The 25,794-nt window shown below is 36.9% G+C and overlaps 2 protein-coding genes across 2 annotated transcripts; both read left to right on the top strand.

Moving 5' to 3' along the window:
• Window positions 1–18,213: 18,213 nt before the first annotated feature.
• Window positions 18,214–19,450, top strand: LOC108113026 (angiopoietin-related protein 7-like). The gene is made up of 2 exons (XM_017223455.1): window positions 18,214–19,114; window positions 19,181–19,450. The coding sequence occupies exons 1-2, from the start codon at window positions 18,507–18,509 to the stop codon at window positions 19,311–19,313; spliced, it is 741 nt and encodes a 246-aa protein (XP_017078944.1). The 5' UTR covers window positions 18,214–18,506; the 3' UTR covers window positions 19,314–19,450.
• Window positions 19,451–20,554: 1,104 nt separating this feature from the next.
• Window positions 20,555–21,645, top strand: LOC108113025 (angiopoietin-related protein 7-like). The gene is made up of 2 exons (XM_017223453.2): window positions 20,555–21,175; window positions 21,242–21,645. Exons 1-2 carry the CDS (start codon window positions 20,568–20,570, stop codon window positions 21,372–21,374), a joined length of 741 nt encoding a protein of 246 aa, XP_017078942.1. The 5' UTR covers window positions 20,555–20,567; the 3' UTR covers window positions 21,375–21,645.
• The last annotated feature ends 4,149 nt before the right edge of the window (window positions 21,646–25,794 follow it).

The following is a 25,794-nucleotide window of genomic DNA, read 5'->3' as shown; positions in this document are numbered from 1 at the left end:
ACTGGCCAACGTTGATTGCATAATTGCACAACTTTCTGGTGGCGTTGGCGGTGCTCAAAACTAAAAACTCCGCCGCACACCACATGTGCCAATCAATTTCGTTTCCGTTCATCTGGCCAGCTTTCCAGTTTTTCATCTGGCGATATATCAAAAAATTCACTTGCCCGTTGGAAAGGTACAAAGAGGCGTCTAGGCTCCGGAAAATCCGGTCGAGGTTTCCTTATTGCATCACAGGGTTCCATCTATTGATTGCTATCATTAGATTGAAAAATTGTCTTTTCATAAATGATAATTGTTTTAATTCGAGATTTTAAATTGAAAATTGAAAATAAATGATATTGTTTTAAAGATTTTATCTAGGCATCTAGGATCTTGTTTTTAAACGATGAAATAAAAAATATTACTTTTTATGATGTAATACTTTAACCTATTTATCTTTTTTTTAGATTAAACGGGGATCAGAAAGTCATCAGAACAAAGGTGATCTTCAGAACTTATAGGCGATATTAGTATACTTTTCTAAAAACACCAAATAATTAAAAAAAAAAAATTTAAAATAAAAAATAATAAAATAAAAATAATAAAATTTATACAAATATGTATGGTTAAATATTTCAAAAATATTTTCCGACACTATTGGTAACCTTGCTAGTGAAGCGCCATCTACTTCACATAACTGAAACATAGATGACGCCAACACAAAGAGCTTTCTCATAACTTTGTATAGATGCCGCCACATAAAAGCTGTAATATTACATTAAAAATGTTTTTCCAAGAGCAAAGATTAGGGAAAAATAGTAAATAAAATAACAATAATATATTTTAAAAAAATATTTAAGGTAAACATAAACTTGATAGTTAAATTTCCCTTAATAAAAGAAAAACATTCCCTTGAACTTCTCCTTAAAATTATATCATTTGCCTTTTCTGAAAACTATCAAAATATAACCATTAAAATTAAATGGGGTTATCGTGGAGTGGTTTAGGCTGTTGGGTACGCGGTACTGCCCCTGTGGGCATTGGGTGTGTCCTGTCTAGTGTCGCCGCAGTGAAGCGAAAAGTTCAACAGGCTGCCCCACTAAATCAACAAAAAACAAAACCGCAAACTGCCGATAAGCGCCGCAACATAAAGGGGTGATGGTGGCAGCCAGTCAAGACCAACACCGCTCGAACAAGCCACAGTGCCACAGTGCAGCACCACCACCCATAATAACCCACAGTGGACAGGAAACCAACTGACCCGCATAGAGGCAACTTTCCGACACACCAGCAAAACAAACAAATGGCTCACATTAAAATGAACGGCAGCGGAAATATTAGCGAAAATGTTGAAAATTTGTGTATGCCAGAGGATATAGAAGGGAAAAATTGGAAAAACAACGAAAAGAAAGAATGAGGAGCGAGGGGTTGTACTTTGGAAAACCCAAAACGAGGGGACACTTAACAGGCTTCGTTTGTTGCTATTTGGCTGAGGCAAACAAAAGAGGAGTTGGAGAAGAACCCCCAAAGGGGGGTTGGGGGATAGTTCTGTAGCCCAAAATGGATATGCGTTGACAACTGGCAGTCGACGTTGTTTTTTCGTTACAACTACTACTACTACTACTGTATCCTTGCTGTAAAGTCCTGGCCAATATGCACGCTGAACATGCAAACCGAGAACCGAGCCACGATTAGGGGCGGCTTCTATTTCAGTCCGCCCGCCATAACTGAAAAACTGTGTTCGAAATTAGCTACCCAGTGGGGTTTATTTTTTTGCTTTCTTGTTTTTCAGGAGTGGGATAAAACTATGTCAACGTTTTGAGTTCGAGTTTGAGCTTTTAGGAGAGAGGGACAATGACTACTAGCTAGTCGGATCGTTTAAATAAAAATCGGTTGGCATGCAATTTGACTGAATATCGTAGTCATGACATGGCCAAATCTACTTTCATGGCTTTATCAATCGAAATGGCAGATGGAATCAGCTAGTTAAAGCATTTATAATATAAGACATGCTACTATATTTAGGCTAGTCGGTATCAGATGGGATTTGGGAATTAAGTTACTATTAATGATTAATTTTGGTCTTTACAAGAATAGCAAAGGTTGCTTGGGAGAAAAAAAACAATAAATAAATATATTTCTATCATAAAAAGTCTTAAAAATTGTAAATTTATTTTCCCTTTCTTTGATATAAAATCTAAAATATTTATAAGCAAGCTGTTTTCTAACTTCAAATGACCAAAAACCAATCGAAATGTGAATCGTTTGACATCTGTTTGCCCATTTTGAAATAAGTGGCAAGCGAGCTTTTGGCAACTCCATTTGGCTTAAGCCCGGTTCGGTTTGTTGATTTTGCCCTGTTTTTTGTTTTCTTTCTGTTTTTTTTTTGTTTTTATTTTTATTTCATTTTTGTTTCATTTGCTCGTGCCGCATTTGGGTCTAGGGTAGTTAAAGTTTATCTACACTCATTTGCCGTGTTTGTGTTTTTCTACCCATAAACCTACTTTACGGTCTGGAAAAAAATTCAAAAACTGTTTGCCGTCCCTTGTTTGTCGCCTTCGATTTTTTTCATTCAGTCATTTATTGATTCAGTTAGTTTGCTAAAAAAAAAAAAAAAATAAAATCTTTTAATAGGTTTTCTCACTCACTCACTGATGGGACTGAGGGGTCATTAAGAAATAGCTGCAAATGCCGAGGAACATATTTAAGGAAACTCACGCACACTTGAACTATATAAACTGCTGGCCCACAGTATTCGCATAAATCAGTTGACATTTTTAATGACAAATTTTTGTTGCTGCTTTTGTTTTCTGACAACTTTCCTCAAGGGGAAATGGGCCAATGGAATGCGAAGGTTGCAAAAAAAAAAAAAACCAAAAATATATTTTAAGTTTTTTTAACCAAAAGCATTAACTTAATTGCTGGCTGAATCATTTCTTATTTCTTATTTGAGAAAATCGAGCAATATACACAGTTTTCTAGTACTAAATCTTAACCCTGCCATGCCTGATTACATTTTCAGCTGTTCGGTATGTAATTGATGGATCCCTACGAGGGCGGATCCAGTAGTATGTATGTTATATAGAGCCATTCAAATACCGCCCACACAGCCAACCCAGCCATAGAATTAGTATACATGTTGGCTTTTGCTGTCTATTTTTGAAACAACAAACAAATTATGAGAATGAGAGTGAAAATGGGCGACAGAGATTCAGGCGCACACACGTTGCCCATAGACAGGGCCATATATCGTACTATCTATAGATTGCCTAAGTATTTTGTGATTTTTCTTAATCATCATAAATTTGTGTTTGTGTTGCCTCCACCGACCGACATAGAAAGGCAGCGACACGAAGAGAGAGCCAAAGACATTTGGCAGTTGGACAAGAACTTTCCCGGCGACGGAAACATCAATAAATTAGAATTGTTTAGCTCAGCATTGGTGGCTGAGAACGGGGGAAGGTGGTTCAGTTGGTAAGGGGTGGTGCTGGTTCAGTGGGTGGGCGGTGGTGGTGTCAGTAGGGGGGGGGACACAACTTATTGTCTGCGCCTTGTACAATTTTTGTGTGTGTCAAAGGAATTTCGTGTATGTCTCACTCGGATGCCTTTGGCCATAAGTCGGAGCGTTTAATGGCCGCCTTTTTGGTTGGTCTTCCATTGAGGTGATTTCTGTTTCTGATTTTCAGGGGTGATACTGCTCCAGGGGGTGGAATTCAGAGATGCTGCGCAGTAGCTGTAAGAGGTGATGATGATGAAAAAGGGATGCTAATTTGTCCGAAGTTAACTTGCAAAATGGTTTCTCATGTTGGCCAATTTGTTAGCCGTTTCTAGCAAAACTCTAACCAATTTAAAACTTTCAGACTGATTGGTTTTTTAGTTCTTCGTTTAAATAAATATCTTCTTACCATCGCTGCTTCCATGCACATGTGGGTCAACTTCGCGCCTGTAATTTCATATTCAGCTTGAGTTCTGGTCGGGGCGACAACGTCATCCAATGCCAACTAGCCACTAGCCACTAGCCCCCACCCACTGACAGGCCACCACCCGCTGCCAATTAACGTAATTAAATGATGCGTAGGGAGTCAACAGTTGGAGTACTCTGCACTACAAAAACACCCATACACGCCCAGGTCCTTGCTGTCATGGTGGGTATCTTATCCTTCTGCTTAATTAATTTGGGACATGGAATAAAAAAAAAACGGAAAATAGTTTTATACTTGGGACTTGCACTCGCTGGCATTTAATGCTTCAATTGGGAGTTGGAAACCGGAAGTGTAGAGACTTCTCGACATCGATAATTGGTACCCAGTGAAGCCAAACAAAGGGAATCGGAAAACCTACAAAAATGTATATGTTTAGTGAAAAAACCAAGAAAAAGAAAAACCAAATGTCATTCCACACAGGACGTGGCCTGTCAGCATAGGTTAGAAATCTTGCAAGTTGGATGAGAAATCAACCAACACTTTCTTCGTAATTTCCCCAGGGAATATCCATTTGTTGACCCAAATTTTTATACTTTTTTTTGGTCACATTTGGCACGCCTGCACGAAGGGTCAAAACGCAAATTATGCTAATCATGGGCCAACTTGGCATCATCTCTCTTACTTAGCCCAGCGTTAATGACCGTTATTCGCAACTCTCTTTATGTAGTAGCTACACTAGCCTGTAATTCCTTTGTTAGCCCTTGGCTTTAATTAAAGTAATTACAACAATTTAACAGTCAAAATGTTGGGGAATGTAATCCAGACCTTGGCTGAATGGACCTCATATTTCTTTTGGCCATGATTCATTGTGCGATTTCGTTTTGATTGTGGCTAAAATATCTTAATGTGGGTTTTGTATAGAATTTGTATTAAGGAGAAGGATCAAGTTTTAGCCTTTTTGTATATAATTTTAAGTTATTTTTAGCATTTATATTCATTTTTCAGAAGAACAGAAACTTTTAAAATATTCTTTTTAACTTTTATAACAAATTCTTAACATTTTAATGGTCTCAAAACTTGCAAATTTTCATTTCTTTTAAACTCAAAATACTTTTGACATTTCTTGATAACATTTTCCTGCATAACTCCATACCATTAACAGCAATTATCTTTAACATTTGTCACAGAACTCGAAACTTATGATTTACTTTGGGAGCACGCACCATAATCAAGCTTAATACATACTAATTTCGAATAGTAAAACCCAATATTGGCTTTCAATTACCAAGCCTCGCTGTTGCAAATTGATTTGCATAAATTCATATTGGCTGACAAAATCATTGCCTACTTTCAGGCGATACACAAAAACTACATACAGGGTCAACAACTTGTGCCAAGGCTTTTGGGGAAATGGCTAAAAAAAAGAGGAGAGGGAAATTATGCAAAACAAAACGCGCGACAAAGGAAATAAATTCAAATGCGTTTTCGTTGGCCCTTAAATGTATGCCAGCCCCAAAAATTAATTACAGGCAATAAGGTAATTTCAGCCAAGAGCCTGGCTTTGTGCCCGAAAAGGAGCCGCCGCGGCTGAGTGTGTTGCCAAAAAACAATTGTTAAATAGAGGAAACGACAACGGCAACGCAGCGCTCAAAAGGAAATATATAAATGCGACATACTTTCGTTGGGCAAAAAGGTAAAACAATTGCGTGTATTTCAGCGATTAACATGATATGCGGAAATTTTCCCGTATTGCAAATGCAAATAAATGTTGGCAGAACCGAAGGGTCCTCGAAAAGTCACAATGCGCAGGCGTCGTAACCGCCCCATGTAAAGGTACTCATACGCATACCATCACAGGTCCCAAAAACTGTCCGAAGTACTCGTCATCGGTTTTTCTTTCTTTATTTTTTCTGTGCTCTGTGTTTTCTCCTGGCGAATAAAAAATTATATTGCATGCGGAACTTGAACGAGTCCTTGGGCCTGATAGGAAAAAGACTTCGTGCCTGGACAGTTGGCAGCATGTCAGTCAGTCGCCGCAGATCCTCCTGGCTGAAATGAACCCAGAATGGCAGTGTAAATTACTTGCTAATATAACCACGGCAAAAAGCAACCATCTGAACTTGAAAAGAAAATGCAAGAAAATCGTATTCATCCTGACAAATTCCAAGCTAATTGCTGCCAAATTATGTCACCAGAAAACCAGACCAAAGACCAGACACATTTTTCAAGAGATTCTTCTAGCAAACACTGTGCAAATCCCTACTGTGACAATCAAAATCGCTGGCAAATAAACTAAAATCAAGCTAAAATCATATAACAAAAAAATAAGACAACAAAAATTTAACAACAAATACCAGCAACTAATCTATGCTAATAAATTGTCAAACCAAAATAATTTTAACAATAACAAAAACACAAGCAGCAAACATACAAAGATGAAAAAGTTTTTAGAAAATGAAGAAAATTCTCAAATAGTTTTGGCCGTTTCCTGCTTATGAGGCTGCTAAGAATTCCAGAGGTGAGTAAAGTTTATAATATAAATAAATTTGACATTTTCTTGTTTCACTTTTAATTTTCCTCAACTATTAAAGCCGCCATGTGGGCGTTGTGCGTGTGTGTGTGTTGATTCTCTTGTTGCATTCTTTTCCGTTAAGATTTTCTTAATTTTTTTTGGGGTATGATGAAAGTGGAAGAAAGCTGAGGAAAATTGCTGAAAATTTTCAAAAAATGTATAAGAAAGAGAGATTAAATACCTTAAGAAATGTAAATTTGTGGTTCGAAGATTAAAATTCTTAACTTAAATTATAGTTTCTGAAATTTACCTTACAAAATTGGTTTTACTTTTCTGGAAATATAACAACTTTCAGGGGTATTTGAAAGACCAACAATTTGAGCTTTCCCGAAACACCCTCCCTCTACCAAATTTTGTTTCCATTTCATAAACACTAAAAACATTTAATATCTAGACCCCAAAGTTTTATGTCCTCGCTTATTTTTAGAGTCGCACTAAAATGTTGGGAAAACGAACTGTTTGTGGTTGGTGAAACATGCCATCAGGTGAGGGAAAATTCGGCTATTTGATAGCTTTCATCAAAGAAATGTTGCAATTTTATGAATCATATAAAAATTAATTACTCTTTGGGGGATATAAATTATATGAGTATCGAGTATCGATTCCACCATCAAACATATCTCTATTATATACGTATCTATGGTCCATGACTAAATCAACATCATATCTGAGAGACATAATCTCATTAGTCTTATCTTAGTTGGTATCTACATATCTAGTGAGCTGCTCTTCCAGCTTTGAGGAAAAAAAAAAACAGCTGTTAGGAAAGCGAATCGAACTGAAAATGGTAACCGGTTTAGTTTAAAACGCAGACACCTATTCGCCGTCAGGTGTTTGTGTCAAGAATGCATGAACACAAAAATATTTTTACATAAAAGGCAAATCAAGAGCTATAATCGAATAAAAAAAAACAAGAATAAGACAAAAAATGGTAAAAAGAAACACTAATGTCAATAAATTAAGTCAACAAAAGTGACCAACGAAAGCGGACCGCTATAAAATAAAAAAAAAAGAGAAGGATGAAGAAGGGGGATATGAAATCGAGAGGGGGAATTTGAATTGAAACCAAGTTGATCTCAAAATCAGAACGGGTTTTGTTTCTATTTCTATTTGTATTTCCTTTGCCTAACAAAGAAAATTAAACCTCAATTTGGATTCAAACGGTTCGAATTCAGATTTTGTGCTCAATGTATCTGGTATCTGTATCTTTTCGTGGCTTTTCGGTGTTTCTTTCATTTACATTTTGTGGTCTGTGGCACCTTTTCGCCTCCAATACTCCTCCAACCCACCCCCCTTCAAGACCCCATCCCCTAGCCAACCAATCACCTGTATCAAAAGCTGTTTCTTTAATTTATTCTAATTGCCTCGACGCTGCCTAGATACAGATTCAGATACTTGCCAAGAAGCAGCTGCAACAGTAGCTTGTGGATTGTTCAAATGTTGCGGGGGGCTTACTAGTTACAACAACAATAGCAACAACTACAGTAAAGTCCAACACCTGATTGCTAATTTGTCATATTGGAAATGCAAGTGGTTCGATTGCCACCTGTTAGGTTTCATGGGGTTACTAGATTATTATTATTTTTTGTAATTTAAAGATTAATAGAAAAAAACGGATTAACATTTATACATATTTAATAAATGTTTAATCAAATACATATTTAATGGCATGTCTACAAAGCGAAATTGTATATTTTAATATAATTATAGATGTTAATAGCTAACTTCTTTGATTAGTACTAAAAGGTATCTAAGCTATATAGGGTGGCCCACGGAAGATTTGCGTTTTAAAATCGCTAAAATTTCTCAATTTTCTTTGAGCTTAAACTTAACCATTTCGTAAGCCGCAAACCTTCTACTAAATATCTGACCCATTGACCAAGACATTCGAAATATCAAAGTCAAAATTATTGATAGTTCAAAAAGCAAACGCTACATGGGCCACCCCATGATTTATAACAGGTTTATAGTCTAGATCTAGATTTATAATCTACTTAATTATTATGTAATATTTCTGTAACAATATAGATTTATAATGTCCCTCTCCTATAAAACCTAAAACCTAGTAGTAAATTCTTCTTAATTTCTAAGAATTATTTCCGTAATAAAACCACGTAAATAGGCCAAATACCTGGACAGCTATTTGGGTTCCAATTTAAATAGCTGACGCCCAGGTATGGCGCATCTTTTAATTGGTGTCGACCACAATTTATGGATATTTTTTTGATTTTTTGGGTAATTCGTAGTAAGTTATTTATTAGTTATTTATGGATATAGCGTGCTGAAGAGCACGTGCTAAGGCTGGATTGAAAAAGCCCAAAAGTATTTTATGAGCCCGACAGTACCACTCTTTGTTTGGCTTTTGTTAAAGAGCTAAAAATTATGTGTCTATGCTGAGTAAATTATTATGACTTTCACGCCCCGGGCACCAGCTCCAGAGGAAAATGAACAAGAAGGGGGCCCGAGCTCGAAAACATTTACAACGTCACACGTAAATGATTAATAACTTGCACGGTCATAATTCTTTGGCCTCATGGACACGGTAAAGAAAAAACCAAAAAAAAAAATAACAAGCAAGATACCCAGTTACTAGCCAACTATTAAGTATTTTCATTACTTTTATTCCGCTGTTTATTGTTGTTATTATTATTGGTGGCGAATGCAGCCAAGAAGCCAATGAACCGCACAACTGGTTGACAGCTGCAGTTATTGTTGGCAGTAGAGATGATATCGTGATGTGAACTATGCTAGGTGGAAGGAAGATGTCGTGAGATATAAGGGATTCACGAAAAATCCTATAGAAATCTTCAGAGTTTTGAAAACTCGAATTAAAAAAGTTTTCTAAAAGTATTCCATTTCCATAAGATTCCAACAGAAGTGTTGAAAGAGGAATAATCTACCTCAAAGCCTTCTTTTAGGCGCCTTATTTTGCGACTTCAAACCTGCAAGTTTAGCTCACAAGCGTTTCCATAGCCAAAAGAAGCAGTTTAAAATCCATTTTGAGTAGAGAAAGAAGATTTCCTATATTTCAAAGCATACTTTTAGATACTTCTAACAGAGATATAAAACTTCTTAAGATTTTAATAGCGCAACTCGCCCATCTCTAACCAAAAGCCACAGCTATATATATACACATTATGAGCCACAGATACATACTTGTATCTATAACTGTCAATTGTTGTCATTATTGACCGACTGTTCGTTCTGCCATCTATGAGTACGAGTATCTGTATCCGAGTTCAGAGTAACTGGGGAACATATTGTGAAAGTGAAAACCCACAAGTGCCCAACCTCAGAAGGGGCCACGCGAGAGAAGCAAAGTTAATACGAGAGTTGGTTTCGGAGCGACATAATTGAGTTAGCCAAATGCCATATATTTTCGAAAGTTGACTCGACTCTCTGGCGCTATATAATGACGATCCCATTAAAGCATTACACTTATTCATTTCATATTCCAATTGGATCATATGACAATTTGTGACAATCGGCTTAATCAATTCAGACAATTAGCGCAAAGCTCAGACACAGCAATTTACAGCGGAACTTTCTTCTTCTGCTTGGCCAGAAACTCTGTCATGTTCCCAATCGTTTTGACCGTATCGAAATCAATTCGAAATGGGGCTCAATGCAATTCATTTCAATTCGATTCAATTCAATTTCATTTTATTAGCCAGCAAGTTCAGCTAACCGCTTTGCATACGCAATTTTTGTGTGTGTTTTGCCTAAAATGCAATTTGGTTACCGTGTTTTATGGCCCTGCAATTGCATTGAATTGAATCTTAATTATGGTTAAACAGAATAGGACTTCTCTATTTTATATATATAAAAAGAAGAGCTCATAGATACTTTGGACAACCTGGCTTAGAATTGATTACATATTCAGCTCATTTACCATAAATCCAGAGGGCTGGGTGCCCCCTCTCCTCATTTATGTAAAACGCTTAGATTTGTATTCACAAACTGACCAAGTGGGCCTGCATACGCAATTTATAACGCACACTCACGCGGTGTGGAATTGAAATTTGTCTCACTCCCGGTCCCAGGTCGATTCCCCGGGTTCCAGGTCTCCGTACTCGGCCCTCGGTCTTCGGTCTTGGGTCCCCAAAATACCCATTCCACCTCCCGGTGCTTCTTGCCTTTCAATCGACTAAATGCTATGAAACCAAAATACCGCAATAAATGAAAGGCTAGGCAATTGAGACCCTTTGAATACCTAGTAGTTTCTCTATATATACTATTTTTAAGGTATAAAGTTTAAGGTTCTTTTTAAGATACTATTTTTAGATAAACATTTTTCTTAAATTTTATAAATATAAATTATCAATTCTAATAACAAATTATTATTTTAATTTTAACATTTTTCTTTCTTTCTTTTTTGACTATTTTCTTTATATTCTCTTTCTTCCTTCTCCTAATTTTGATAATAATCAATAAGATACCATACCCTCACTGAACCAATATACCCTAACCACCAACCCTATAGGGCATCTACCCATTCCGTATGCAGAGTTTTGAAATGTATTTTAAAATACTGGGCCGTCGAATAATTGATATGCCAACAGGAACGAGAGGCGGAGAGAGAAACGGCGAATAGTTCACTGTTCATTGAAATGTTAAATGGTTTCGCGTTGAGCAGTGCATTAAGGCGATTCGTCGTTGCATTGAATTAGGCAAACATTGAGTGCAAAGGTTTTCCTCGGCGCTTTCTGAACTCCAACCGAAAATGTGGCGTTGAGTTTCCGCTTTTCACTACTCTCTCACCCCCTCTGACCAACAATCCGATTTCGCCAGAATGTTATTCATACATTTTTGTTACTTTGCCAAGAGACAAAAAAAAAGTAAAAAAAAAAAAGAAAAGGAAAAAAGTAAAGGAAGCCGAAAAGTCGTTGGAAACGAGTCACATTTCAAAATTGACACTTCAAAAGCAACGTTGCCAAGTTTTCTTTTTTGTTTTTTTTTTTTTTTTTTTTTGTATTTTGGTCTAGGGTATGTCAGCTATGCCAACTGCATAGATATTTAAATTTTCTATCCCATTTCGTTTTATTTTTGTTTCATTTTTAAATTTGGTTTCGGTTTTTGGTTTTGGTTTTGGTTTCGGTTCCTGGGAGGGACGACAGCATCGAAAAAGACCCAAAACAATTAACGAGTAGATAAGCGGCGAAAGAGCCATTTGCCGTTGTCCCCACATCGAACTACTTAAATGCTTTAGTTTCTTTTAAGAAAAAATCAGAAAATCACAGAAAATCAGAGGGAACTTGGTATCTTGAAAGGGGTAAGGGGTAAGGGGTTAAGGGGAAAAGGGTATGGGGGAATAGCCAGCCATATAGCCAGTTCAATGACCAACTCTTGGGTCGCTTTCAGCTTTCATCAATGGTTGCGCTACATTGGCCACAAGGCAGCGACAGCGACGCGACGCTCTGATAGATACAGATACTCAAATACTCAAATACTCAGATACTCAGATACTCAGTCAGTACATGCCCATCAGCCTCAGATACAGCTACAGCTACAACAGCAACAGATACATTTACAGATACAGCTGCTGCGGCGTTTTTCTATGGCTGCAGGAGAAGAAAAAAATGTCACACGCAGTCGTCACATTTAGTTCAATTGCATTACAAAAGATACAGATGCACAGATTGAGAGATACATTTATACAAAAAATAAAAAGAAAAAAAAAACTGAAAAAGCCAGCCAAATCAAACTGAAAAACATTGCTATTCAGCGGCAAACAGCTATTTCAACTGTTGACATTCTATTGAAAAGTATTTCGGAAATTGTAACACCGAAATGTATCTGCTCTCTCCCATCAGCATCTGCGTTTTAGCATCTCGCTAAATATTTCGCAAAAAAAAAAACAATGAAGAACAAAAGTTGTAAGAAAAGACAACAACAAAGGACGGCGTCATCGACGGAGAAAATACCTTTCGACTTGAATCACTCACGCGGTCTGACTTGTATCTTGTCACCGTCCATGCCGAGATACTTTTGCCCCCTGGCCCCCACCATCCACCTTGACGACTTCTTGGCAATCCTCTTGGACAGCCCAGCATCTCTAGTGACTCACGTTTAACGCCCAGAATAAATTCTAAAGATCTTTTAGTTTTTAGTTTTCGTATTTAGACAAAGGATCCCTAAAAAGATTCAAGTGGAATCAGAAATTAGTCATCAATGTGATTAACAGATTTTATGGGGTTATTAAATATTATTTTTTTTATTAGTATGACACATTTTTGAAGGGATTTGAAATATTTAATAATAGGGAATACGGTGTTTATTGGTATATTAACATAACATTATTAACTTTGATGGGGAAAAATATATATAAAAAGATGATTATTTATAAGCAATTTTATTAATACTCAGACTTCTCTTTCATTAATAAAAATAGTTTAAGGTAATCATTATGATTAAGTTTACAAATATTGGTTATATTTACTTCCATAATTCAAAATCGAAGCCTTTTTTAAATTTAAACTAAAAAGTTTTTACAAAAAAGCAAACAAAAAACCATTTTGTAACAGATATATCGCTGGGTTGCTTCTCTGCATGGGGGAGCTTTGGACTTAGCTTGTTTTTTGTTTCTGCTCCACTTACAAAAAACATAAGGCAGCCCCATAAATATGCGACCTTTGGCGACCTTTGCCGCCTGGCAACTGCCGCAGTAAAAACCCCGAACGAAATGCGAAAAACAACAAGCAACTGTGGTCTACAGGGTACAGGGGGACTCTGGGGGGGCTGGCCTCCCAAAAGCCTATCAATAAATTTCGTTAGTAGAGAAGGGGAGTAGGGTACTTGTGCATATGTTACATATGCAACATTTAATTTGAATTTGTCTCTGCGTCGTCCGCAGCGGAAGTTGTGGCAAAAGTTCAGCAGAATGCATATGAGACGTGGTAAGCAAACGGAAAATAAAGAAAAAAAGAGGAGAAAAAAAATAAAACCAAATGAAATGCTTATGAAATGTCTTGCAGCATGAATTGGCACAATTCACAGCTAATCCAATCAGCTGGGGCAACGGAGAGCAATGTCCTGTCTCCAGGCCAGTCTCTTCCGGTTCTCTAGGCCGGGCCAAACACCTGCAAGCGGTTTGGGCCGGGTCCAGTTCACTTCTCCTTCTTCATCTCCTCTCCAAGATCCTCTCTGTTCATTCAATCCCGTCCAGTCTTGGCCGGTTCGTAGTGGCCGTTTCATTTGATTGTGAGCCCGTCAGGCGTGTATTAATTTCTGCATGTGCGCAGGTACAGGTGAAAGTCGATAGATGAGATTTTATTAGTAGGCTAATTTTTGAAATATAAAGAAAGCAAGGAAGCAATAAAAGTAATTAAGGTTAACTTTTTAAGGTTCTGTAAAATTTCCGAATCTTAAACAAAGTTAAGTTCATATTTCTGAAAATTTCAGAATATAATCTTCCTAAACTTAGTTTAAAAATCTCTTAAACTCATGTCATAAATCTCTCCTCAGTCAATATAAATTTAAATTTTAATCATAAATATTTGTTGTACCATTTCTCGAAGTACCACTGCACCTTCAGACTGCAGTCTTTGGTATTTGTGCAACAAGTTGCTGTTGCTGTATATTTTTTTTCATTTTCCTTTAATATGCAGATTGTGTCGCGCTGACTTTAATACTTTGCAACGTCGTCGATCATTTCGTTGGGATGCGAGTGTTGGTGCGCGATGAGGAAAAGGAGAAACAGGCATGTTGAACAAGCGATGTCGCCCGTCTTGTAAAACCTGCAACACATGCAACATGCAACTTGCAACAGCCATAGTATAGGCCTACATACGGGGGGAGGTAATCAGGGGTGGTGCAACGTTGGGGCCAGCCAGCCAGGAGAACGATGGAACGGGATTTCCTTCCACAACGAAGCGCGCACAAAATTTCCGCGGCCACAATTTTAATTAAAATTTTCAACAAAATTCATTTGGCTGGCTAACAACGAAGTGGTAATGCACTCTCTTTAATGACAAAAGTATCTTAAACTTTCACTATTTCGAACTTAATTCTGAGAAATTAAATAATATTTAATAATATATTAAAAAACCAACCTTCTTTAATTTGAGTTCTCCTTCAAAAACTTATTTTTAGGGTGTATAAAAACTTCGGTTCTATTCCTAATCGTAGCTCGCTGGTTTTTATAAATTTCGCAAAAATAAAAATAAAACTTTGTAATTGACTTAATGCCTAGCAACAAACAAAAATAAATTAATAAAACAAGAACTGCTTTTGGCATTTTCCGTCTAGCGATGGCATTTTAATGGGATATGTTTATGGCTTTAGATAAGATAGATTAAATTAACTAATTTAGAAAACGATAGTGGCATTTTTATTTAAATATTTTATGATAAAAAATATATTCAAATTTATGATAGTCAAGTAACTTAATAAAAATTGCAATATAATGACTAAAATTTATATCACAACTTTAATAAAATGGTCCTAAAAATCATTAATAACAGTCAGTTTACTTCAAAGATACTTTTTAAGATAATCTTTATTATGAAAAATCTTAAGCAAGAAGGCCCAGAAGATCCTCATCTTTGACCAAGTTCCCATCGCTGGGCATCCCGTTGCTTATTAATTCGCGTGTGTTTTTCTCTGTGGCGAGTTTGAGTTACGCTTTACAGGATTTTACAGATTGCCAACATTAATTTTCATACATTGCCGGGCACATAAGTGTTGGGGGTCTCTATCCAGGCCGCCGAAACAACCGCCCCCCCTTAAATAAATAGCCCCCTTGACTTTCTGTGGCACTTCGAGAATTATGTACGGGGCGTGGCCAGCAAAAAAGAAAAGGAGGAACATGTGCAGTTATATGAGTATATACTCGATACTACTCGATACCCTCACTTATCACCACTTTGGTGCGGTGGCTTCAAAATGTGAAGAAACGACAAACCGGCGACCCCAAACGAAATAAAATGTCGACCGCTCTTTACATAATTGAAGCGGTAACAAGAAATTCTCTAAAAAGCAAGAAAAACAAAGCAGAAAAAATCCAAAAAAAAAAAAACTCAAAAAGAAGAAGAAACCCCAAGCAAAGAACCCAAATGAGAAAATCGTTTAAAAATGCAAATGGCCCGCACAACGTTGGCAGCGATGTATTCAAATCAGTCCAATCGGTCGCCTTGGTTTTTGTGGTTGTCGTTTCCTGGCGCTGCATTTGTCAAACGCCGCGGAATTAATGAACCGCAACAGCACCGCCGATTTGTATCTAATGGATACCAAATAACCCAACAACCACTAAACAGTCCAGCCAATCCAGCAATCCAACAGCTAGCCCAAGCACCCAGCACCACAATCACAAATTGTTTGCCCACAGACCCATTTTTTTTTTGCTTTTTGCTTGCCCCAGCACGTGTGAAATATTTTCACATGGCACTTCATTTATTTACTCCCAGCACTGCTCCAAAAAATTTTGTAGAAAATGTGGAAGGAAATTCTAAGATAGGTTGCTATAATATTATCATGTAATTTTAATCAGGTTTGTGGTTAGTTATATTTCTTTTAGATTTCAGAATTTAAACATTTCTTGAGTCTTTGGCCCTGGGTCTTGAAAGGCCCTTTCTTTCTCTACAATGAACTTAAAACTAAAAATTTAGGCTAACATTTTTAATGAGATGTTAATAGTTAGATTTCTAAACAACATTCAACCGATTTAATAAATTCATTTCCGATTTAAGAACACATTTTCTTTATATGCATTACACAGGGCTCGGGCTGCGGCTCGGCTTGTACGTTCCCAGGTGTTTGGAGCAGCCTTTTGGTCACCTTTTGCTCTCGTTGGGGGGACTCGAACTATAAATTTCCTTTATTTTTTCTGTTCTCTGGCAGTCGTAACGTTCGTTAGTTCCGCACTCCTCCCTTCCCCTCCCTCTTGTCAATTTGTTTGGCGATATTTGACAGGCGGCGTCCCGTACTACCAATAATTTTTGGTCTTTGCCTGGGCTTTACTTGGGCATTGGTTATGGGTTATGGGTATGAGTCTGGTTGATTGGTATCGATTCATTTCTCATACGCGTAGGCATGCCAAGAATTTATGCAATTTTCCAGTACTAATTTATATTCTGTTGTCATCGTTGGGACTGGAAATGGGCTAGGTATGCTCTATGGTATATCTTATAGGGTAAATAGGGGGCAAAAAGTATCGCTTATGCCAGTGCCACGACGTGATCGCGATAATCGAAAGCGTATGAACTCCAGGGGAGCTGACCACCACGTGTCGCCTGTCAATCATCTAAACAAGTTGATATTGATATGGAGTTGGTATAGAGGGGGGTATCCTATCTAGGCTGTCTATCTCACTGGCTCTATTAGATAACCCCAAATGGCACTCGGTTAAGTCGGTTTAAAGCTGCCTTATTTATCAGCCAAACGCACACAACCACACACACAGGCACACACACACAGTTGTCAACTGCAGCAATCAATTTGAAAAAACTGTCACTTTGACACTTGAATTCTGTTCTTGTTTTTCTGTGTTTTCTGTGGCTTCCCCAACTCCAAAAACCCATTCCCATTCGCCTCCATTCTTCAGCGCTGTGCCAAATGCCGTAGACAACACGTCTATAGCCTATTTATCATGCACTGAAAGAAAATATATATATAAGATATGAAATATAAAACAATTTAGATCAGAAATTATTTGAATTTTCTTTCTTCGAAGTACCTTTATACCCATTATTCCTAGATAAAAACTTAAGTAACCATAAATTTAATAACCTAACTTTGACATAAACTTATTTTCTCTAAGTGTAGTTTATATGTTACTCAAATGAGTCGGTAAACATCGAGTATTATGTATTTATCATAAATGCCATTTTATCGTTCTTCAGGCTCCCAGTCGTCTTCCTCTTTTGGGTTTGGTCTTCCTCGCTCTTTGTGGCAAATATTTGTTCATTTGTTTGTTTGTTTGTTGCTTGGCATAATGTTGGTAGTTGGCTTAGGTTAAGGGGGGTGTAGGGGAAGCAGTAGGAGTGGGAGTACCTACGGTATTTGTGTACACTTTGTAGGTGGCTCTTATTTCTGCTGTCGTTTGAGTTGTCACCTCTCTTCCTCCCTCTCTCTCTCTGTATGGTAGTTGCTGTGCCTGGGCGTCGGTGCTGAGACAAAAAGCCAACTTTGGTAGCCGACAGGCCCTGTCACATTATTCCAAAAGTTGTCAAAAACCAAAAACAACTAAAAAAGAATAAAGAATGAAGAAAAATAACAAATAGCACCTTCGGTGACACCTTTTGACACTTGTCCAAAGTGCATCCAACTGCCAAGAGACAGGAAATGGGTGGCCCTCCCGGCAATAGATTCTCCGTAAATATTTGTCTAACGCTCCGAACGAAGTGTTTCCGAGTCTGCAATGTTATATATATATGATATAGCCTGGCCATATCAGCAATCGATCTCTAAAGAAGAACTTTTTGTTTTAGAAATGTAGAAGTTTATGATTGTTATGAAATAGAACTTTACAGGTATTCCAATTCTCAGTAAAAGCTTGTATGAGAACAAGGAATAAGAAGCTAATACCTTTGATATTTGTTTTATTGATTAATTTACATTAATAAATGAAAGCCAAAAGGATTTAGATTATACAAATGCAGACATTTTAGTTAAGAACTGCAGTAAAGTTAATAACGATAAAATAATTTATATAAAAAGCCTACTTTTGGCAGAAATTTACAGCGTTCAAAGGATAATGTGTTTAGAGGTTTATACAAGTTTTCATAAAAATAATATATCAATATTTATAAATAACTATTAAACTGTTGATATTGGAAACATTGTGGTCTGTCGTTTACCCTAAGCTAACTACCATGTCAGAATTTCTAGATTACATATATTCTCTTTAGGAGTATATATATCTAACTGCCTTACAAGTAACTTCTTATCTATATAACCCAATTGATTTACTAGAAGATCCGACAAGCGATTTAATCTAAAAGTGATAGTAAAGAATAAGATAAGCGCAAAAACCAACTGTTATAAAAATGACTGTTTTTTGCAATCAGAAGTCATAGTCACTTGAAGCCAGCAAAATGAAAGCCATTTGCCTACTACTCTCCGTGTTTTCCCTGTGCTTGGCTTACTTGGCCAGTGCCGAAGCAGTTGAAAATGCTGTGCCTCAAATATTTAAGAAGTATTCAACCTCCTGCAAGGAGTTAAATCCGAAGAAGAGCGGTGTCCAGAAGATCCGAATTGGTAATGATAAAATTGATGTGTATTGCGATGTAACAATCGCCGGAAAAGGATGGTTGGTCATCCAACGAAGGGTTAGTGTGGATACGAACTTCTTTCGCAATTGGACTTCCTATGAAGAGGGTTTCGGTGACCTCAAGGGAAACTTCTTCATTGGTCTGCGCAATCTGAACAAGATTGCATCCCTTGAACCCCAGGAGCTGTATATTGAATTGGAGGATTTCAGTGGAGAAAGGCGATATGCCCACTATGATCTCTTCAATGTGGGCAATGTGTACAGTAACTACTCGCTAATACAGCTGGGAAAGTACAGTGGAAATGCTGGAGACGATCTAAGGTATCAGCTTAACCAGTCCTTCAGCACTTTTGATAGGGACAACGATAACAGCACACTTAATTGTGCTTCTAGGTACCGTGGAGCTTGGTGGTACAATGATTGTCTTCACAGGTAAAGTTTTAGGCTCTCTTTTTTGGTTTCTAAACACTCTTGATATTTAACTTTAACCTCTTTTAGCAATCTGAATGGTGTCTATTTGGATGGTGGATACAGTGATTCGGAACTCTTTGCCGCTGGAATCATTTGGGGAGCTTTTAAGGGCTACACATATAGCCTAAAAACTGTTAACATTATGGTGCGACCGAAATAAACTATAAATGTTTGTGATAAAGAGACTATCTAAATAATAAAACATTAAAAAACTTGTCTTAAGACATACATTTAACAAGAACTAGTATATAGAACTTACCTATACAAATATACAATTAAAGATGATTTGAATTAATAGATCTTAGGATATGGAGTTTTGGGCAGGAAGGTTAAAATCCACAAAAAACAAGAAGAAAGGCTATAGCCGAGTGACGCGACTATACGATACCCGTCACTGTCTTACACAATTTTAAAATATTCAGTTTGCTAGTGGAAAGTCACAAAGCGCCACCTATTGTCAGAGAAAGCATGTTGAGTAACTGTTAGTGACGCCCTATAACCTAAATTTCTTCATAAATAGTGAAATATTGTTCCGATTCGAAAAATCTTTGGTAAATTAATAGATATTGACAAAAAAAAGCTATACAAGGTCAAACGAAGTCATCCACTATAATATTCTGGACGCCACTGTTTTCCGCGGTTTGTGGGCGTTAGAGTAGGCGTGGCCGGATGGAAAATCACGTCGAGGTCCAGTGGCATCTCCAAAATTCCAAAATTTCAAAATTCCTATTCCTAAGCCTAACTTTCTAGCTCTTACAGTTCCTAAGATTTTTATACGTTCATACGGACAGGCAGGCGGACGGACGGACAGACCGACATGGCTTAATCGACTTCGCTATTGATACTGTTCAAGAATATATATACTTAATACCGTTGGAAACGGTTCCTTCTACCTGTTACGCACTTTATTACGAATCTAATATACCCTTTTACTCTAAAAAAAATATAAATGAAATCGATTAAGATTACTGATGCTGCAAGGATTAAAACCCCAAAAGGAGCGTTGTTCAGAAGACCAAAGTGGGTTATTGTTTATACATAAAAACAATTAAAAAGTATTTATAAATAACAACTAAACTTTTAATATTAGATTATATGTGTAGTCTCCCGAAAATATCTCCGTGGTTTACCCTAGGTTAACTACCGTGACAAAATTTCTAGATTAGTATAAATAGATTCTCAAGAAAAGTCCACAAAACAATAAATGACTAACTTCCTTAACTTCTTATCTATATAACCCAATTGAGTTGCTGGCAGATCTCCAAACGATTTAATCTAGAAGGGCTTTATCAATTGACTTCTTAGATTTCTCGGAAATGAGCAATACCAATAAATATGATAACAGCCTAAATCAACAGATATAAGACGAAGTGTTTTTTGCAATCAGTAGTCATAGTCAGTTTAGGCCAGCAAAATGAAAGCCATTTTCCTACTACTCTCCGTGTTTTCCCTGTGTTTGGCTTACTTGGTCAGTGCCGAAGTAAATGAAAATGTTGGAGTACAGACATTTAAGAAGTACTCCTCCTCCTGCAAGGAGTTGAAACCCAAGAAGAGTGGTGTCCAAAAGATCAAACTTGGTAGTGATGTAATCGAAGTGTATTGTGATGTAACAATCGCTGGAAAAGGATGGTTGGTCATCCAACGAAGGGTTAGTGTGGATACGAACTTCTTCCGCAATTGGACTTCCTATGAAGAGGGTTTCGGTGACCTTAAGGGAAACTTCTTCATTGGTCTGCGTAATCTGAACAAGATTGCATCCCTTGAACCCCAGGAGCTTTACATTCAATTGGAGGATTTCAGTGGAGAAAAGCGATATGCCCACTATGATCTGTTCAATGTGGGCAATGCATACAGTAACTACACGCTAACACAGCTGGGAAACTACAGTGGAAATGCTGGAGACAGTCTAAGATATCATCTGAGTGAACCTTTCAGCACTTTTGATAGGGATAACGATCAGAGCCACCTTAATTGTGCTGCAAAGTTTCATGGAGCTTGGTGGTACTATAGTTGTCTTCACAGGTAAAGTTTTATGCTGATTTGTTTGATTCCTAAGATCTCTTGACACTTAACTTTAACCTCTTTTAGCAATCTGAATGGTGCCTATTTGGGTGGCAACATCACTGATCCGGAACTCAGTGCCGCTGGAATCATGTGGAAAGATTGGAAGGACATCACGTATAGCTTAAAAACTGTTAACATGATGGTGCGACCGAAATAAACTAGAAATGTTTAGGACAAAGAGACTGACTAACTGACTAACTAAACAATGCTGAAGATTTAAAGTTAACAAAAAAAAACATATCAAAGGAAAATATCTTTAAGCGTGGAACTTTCAGAATTGAAAAAGACCTTTATATATTTAATCAATCTTGTTTCGACTTTTTACTGATTATATATATGCAAGATTGCAGTCAAACATACTAAGGCAAACCTCCTTACCTTATCCATTACATTGATTACTATAAATATATGGTTATTATTGCTTACAAGAAGTAAAATCGTATATGGCATACTGCTGATAAGAAACTTTTCCCTCGCATTTGTTTCGCCGTTCAAGTTCAAGTTCTCATGTTCTGTTTGCAGATATCATATTGTGGTTTATGAGAAACATTTGTCGGGCAAGTCAGTTCCTGTCCCCGACCCTCTCCTCCCTCTACTACTCCTCAAAATGTTCTGGAGGGGAGTATTATATATCCGCTTGTGTATCCAATAACTGCCACAGCTTAGCCCCCGAGAAAAGGCTTTTGTTGTGTATTATCGGGCTCGGTGTACGGATAATGATGATGACTCAATTGACGGACAATGGACAACTTTCAAGTGAAGGAATTAAAGGCGAAATATCATATCAAGTTCTCCCCATTCATATTCATGTTGGATCCGTTGGGGAATCAGCTGATCTCGGCAGTTTCTCCCGCTCTCAAAATGTATGACAAAATGTATCGCATATCGCTCAATGGTCATTGTGTGCGAACTTAGTGATATATATGCTATATAAACCACACTTTTGGATCTGAGAATGTTGGTGGGAACCATTCTGTATATGAGATTTTATTTTAATTTGATTTAAATTCCCTTTTTGTAATTCTTTGCTTTGCTGCGGAAGTATCGATGCGTTATTGGAGCCTCTAGGGTTGAATTTCCCTTAGGAATTTTCATTGGAATTATTAACAGTCTTAACGATTGAGTACATTACACAATTTACGGGAATTAAGCAACGGAATTTTTAAGAATGCCTTCCGTTACAGTCTAAGACTCAAGTACAGCTCATTCCGTTTAAGCCCCAATGACTAGGCTGACTTTTGTGACATTTGCATCTGCCACACAAGCGTGGAATCGCCATAACTCGCAGCTATATATATATATATATATATATATACGAGTATATAGAAATCCACTCACTGAGAATATTCTCATTAACTAAATAAAATTATGATAGATGGAATATACGGCTGACGGGCATTAATTGCATACTCACGCAAAACAAGTTTCCCAGATATCAGCCCGACCCGGCAAAATCATTTAGCAAATTAAATTTGCATCTCACAAAGTGTTTGTATAAGGCAGAAGATCAAGAAGTCGGAGCAGCTGAAATTTATATAAAGGTGACTCATGGCGATAGGAATTTTATGGGCTTAAAGATTAAATAAGAAACTTTTATATTTAATGCATTTTTTATTTTTGAGTTTTTGTGATAAAGGAGAGGTTCTTTGTTATCATTTTTAGTTTTAATTTGGCTTTTTTAGCATTAAAAAAATGTATGATTTCTTTAGAAAAACCTTTAAATTATTTACTGTTAATCCACAAGTGAAATTCCACTTGAAACTGATTAAAAATTAAATAAATTTAAATGATTTCTTTTAATTTGTGTTATCAGTGTTAGTTTAGAGTTCGTTTTAGCACTTAAAAGCTGCTAAAAATAATATAATTATTAAGTTTCACAGAAATGAAAAAAACTTAAAAGTTATTTTTTTAATTCCAATCTAGAGAAAGCATGTCGGAATATCTTATCAAAGGGTAATGACAATTTATTTTATATGTTTCATATTTTTTATTTTTTATTTTTGTTAGCAATATTTAGTTTTTAAAAAAATGATCATTAATTAAAAATTTTCATAGAATAGTCTTAAATTTATAAAAAAAAATATTTTTTAAATTTCTTTTTATTTTTGATTTGACCGCCTGAGTCACCCTTTGCGCTGGCAGAGCAATTGAAGGTCGCAGCAGCCGGACACGGCAGCAGCATTGCCGGCAGAAAAAGCAACAGAAAAAGCAAAAACAAACAGCAACAGAAAAAGCAAAAGCAACAACTTCCCAGCACGCATTTCGAAATGTGCGAGTGTCGGAGGCAATTGAAATGCTTTTCAGCAAAAGCAAATCGAACGGCTATGAAATGCTTTTATAATGAGTTAATAAGCGCCGAACGCAGAGCACCTGTTGCCATCGACGAGTGCAAACTGCCAAGTAATTAAGAGATTTGCCCGGCCAACCTGGACCAGATGCATTCAGCTTTATTCACCGACTCAGCTGGTTTTGTTTCTCTTTGTTTTTATTTATTTTTTTTTATATTTTTTTTTTCATTTTAATTGCTAATCAAAACGATTTGTAATTCTGCGTTGTCTAAGTAATTTATTGACCATTACACAGTGCTGTGATTTGCGGTACGCTTAGCGAATACAGAAAAGCAGCAGCCCTTGTCTTTACCCCTTTCAACCCCTTTTCCATCTACGCCCCTTTTTTTCTAATGGGGTTGGGTGGGGGCTTTGAGTTGAGGTGGCGCCAAATGTCGCCGCCGCATGTTTTCAAAATGAATTTCCGCCAAAGTGAAAAACAAAGTGCGGATTCTAATGGGGTGGGGTGGGGCGTATGTTTTTCACTTAGCGTCTAGTAAGTACATATATTTGATCGATGGCATTAGCTGAAGGTATTCCTGCCTTGATTTGACATTGATTAACTAGAGAAGTGAAGCTAAGTGAGTTGGTATTGGTATTTTATTCGATTTTATTGATTGATAGTTTGTGGAAAACTTTTAGTTTTAAATTTATTTTAAGTAGATATATACATTATTTTACTTTTTAAACAAGCTTATTTAATGCAAATTTAATAATAAAATTATAGCTAATTTCCTACACTGATTAACTAGTGAAGCTAAGTAAGTTAGAAGGCAAATTAAGTTCAGCATTTTGACCCCATAAAAGTTAGTGGAAATTCTTCCTCCTCAAACATAAATGTTTAGAATTTGAATCCCAAGAACTATCCTATACTTTGTATTGTTTATTTCTAAAATAAAACATCTAATGCTTAGACCAAATCGCAGCATCTTTTTATAAATGATCCAACAAACTTTACACAGACAGCGGGAATTTGTTTGCTGTCGAAAATATTACAGTTTTCATTTGTAAGTTTTTTTCGCACGCCCAAAAAAAAAAAAAAAAAAGTGCCAAAAATATAATCAAAAATTTTAAATAAATCTGAACGTCGGCATCGCAACAGAAAAATTGGACATGGATGCTCAGATTCAGATACGGATACAGCTAAAGATACAGATACAGATACAAGACACAGACAGTCATGTTGGCAGATACTTTTTAGCCACTTTGACTAAAGCAATAACATTAGCGCTCGGCTGGCGCAACTATTTTTGGACAAAAAAAAACGAAAAACAAATTGAAAATGTATTTGATTTTTTTATCGTTTTGTTACTTTGGAAAAACTTTAAGAGAAAAGAAAAAGGTCGAAAAAAAACTTAAAAACTGAAAGTGCAAGGCATACAATTTTGAACTTGGCACAAGGGAGAACTAAGAAGAACTGAGAAGAGAGAACTTAGCACCGAGAACAACAGAGAGTGGATGGATGGGATTTTTGGGATTGGGTGCACCCAGATAGCTGGTTAGGATGCAAATGCATCTGCCAGTACGCATATCTGCATGTCTGTAGTAAGTGCGGTACGGTCAATGCACAGCGACGTAGACGGCCAGACAAATATTTGTTTGCCTTTTTTGTTTTTATGTTGGCTTTGTCATCGGTGGGGTGGGTGGGTTTTTACTAAAAGGGGGTGGGCGATGATGAAGGAGCAGAGGTGGGAGCGGTCTGACCACGTCACCCAGCCGGGCCTCATCTTCAACATCATCGTCGTCGTCGTCGTCGTCGTCGTCGCAGTCGTCATCCATATGGCGAACTATTTTTAAATATGTTTTAATTATTTGCTGGCATATTCCTTAAAGCGTTGACTAGTCGGCGTCTCCGTCTGCTGGCTGGCCCCGCCTCTCCTGCACAGCCTCCTCCGCCAACGCCCCACCCTTCTTCTTCTTCTTCTTATTCTTCGAGTATACCCAAAACCCGGGGGTGTGCCACACATGCAACTACTTTCGAGGTTTTCTCTGTTAGACTTTGGTTTGCTCCATATTTTTTATGTTCCTTTTTCCTTTTGACACTCTCTCAAAGGGTATTTTTGTTTTCTCTTTATAAGAATATAAGACCCTGGAATGGGTTTATATTAACTAAATTTAATATTTGAACATCTAAGAATTAGGAATAGTGCTTCACAATATTAGCTTTATAACCATAATATACATTAGATTAAGATTTATCTTAGTATATATCTGTGAACAGTGACAAAAAGCCATTAAAAACTTCAAAAA

Source organism: Drosophila eugracilis, unplaced genomic scaffold (assembly GCF_018153835.1).
Source record: "Drosophila eugracilis isolate 14026-0451.02 unplaced genomic scaffold, ASM1815383v1 contig_90, whole genome shotgun sequence".
Classification (NCBI taxonomy): Eukaryota; Metazoa; Arthropoda; class Insecta; order Diptera; family Drosophilidae; genus Drosophila; species Drosophila eugracilis.
Note: the sequence above shows the minus strand (reverse complement) of the source record. Positions and strands in the feature narration are given on the sequence as shown.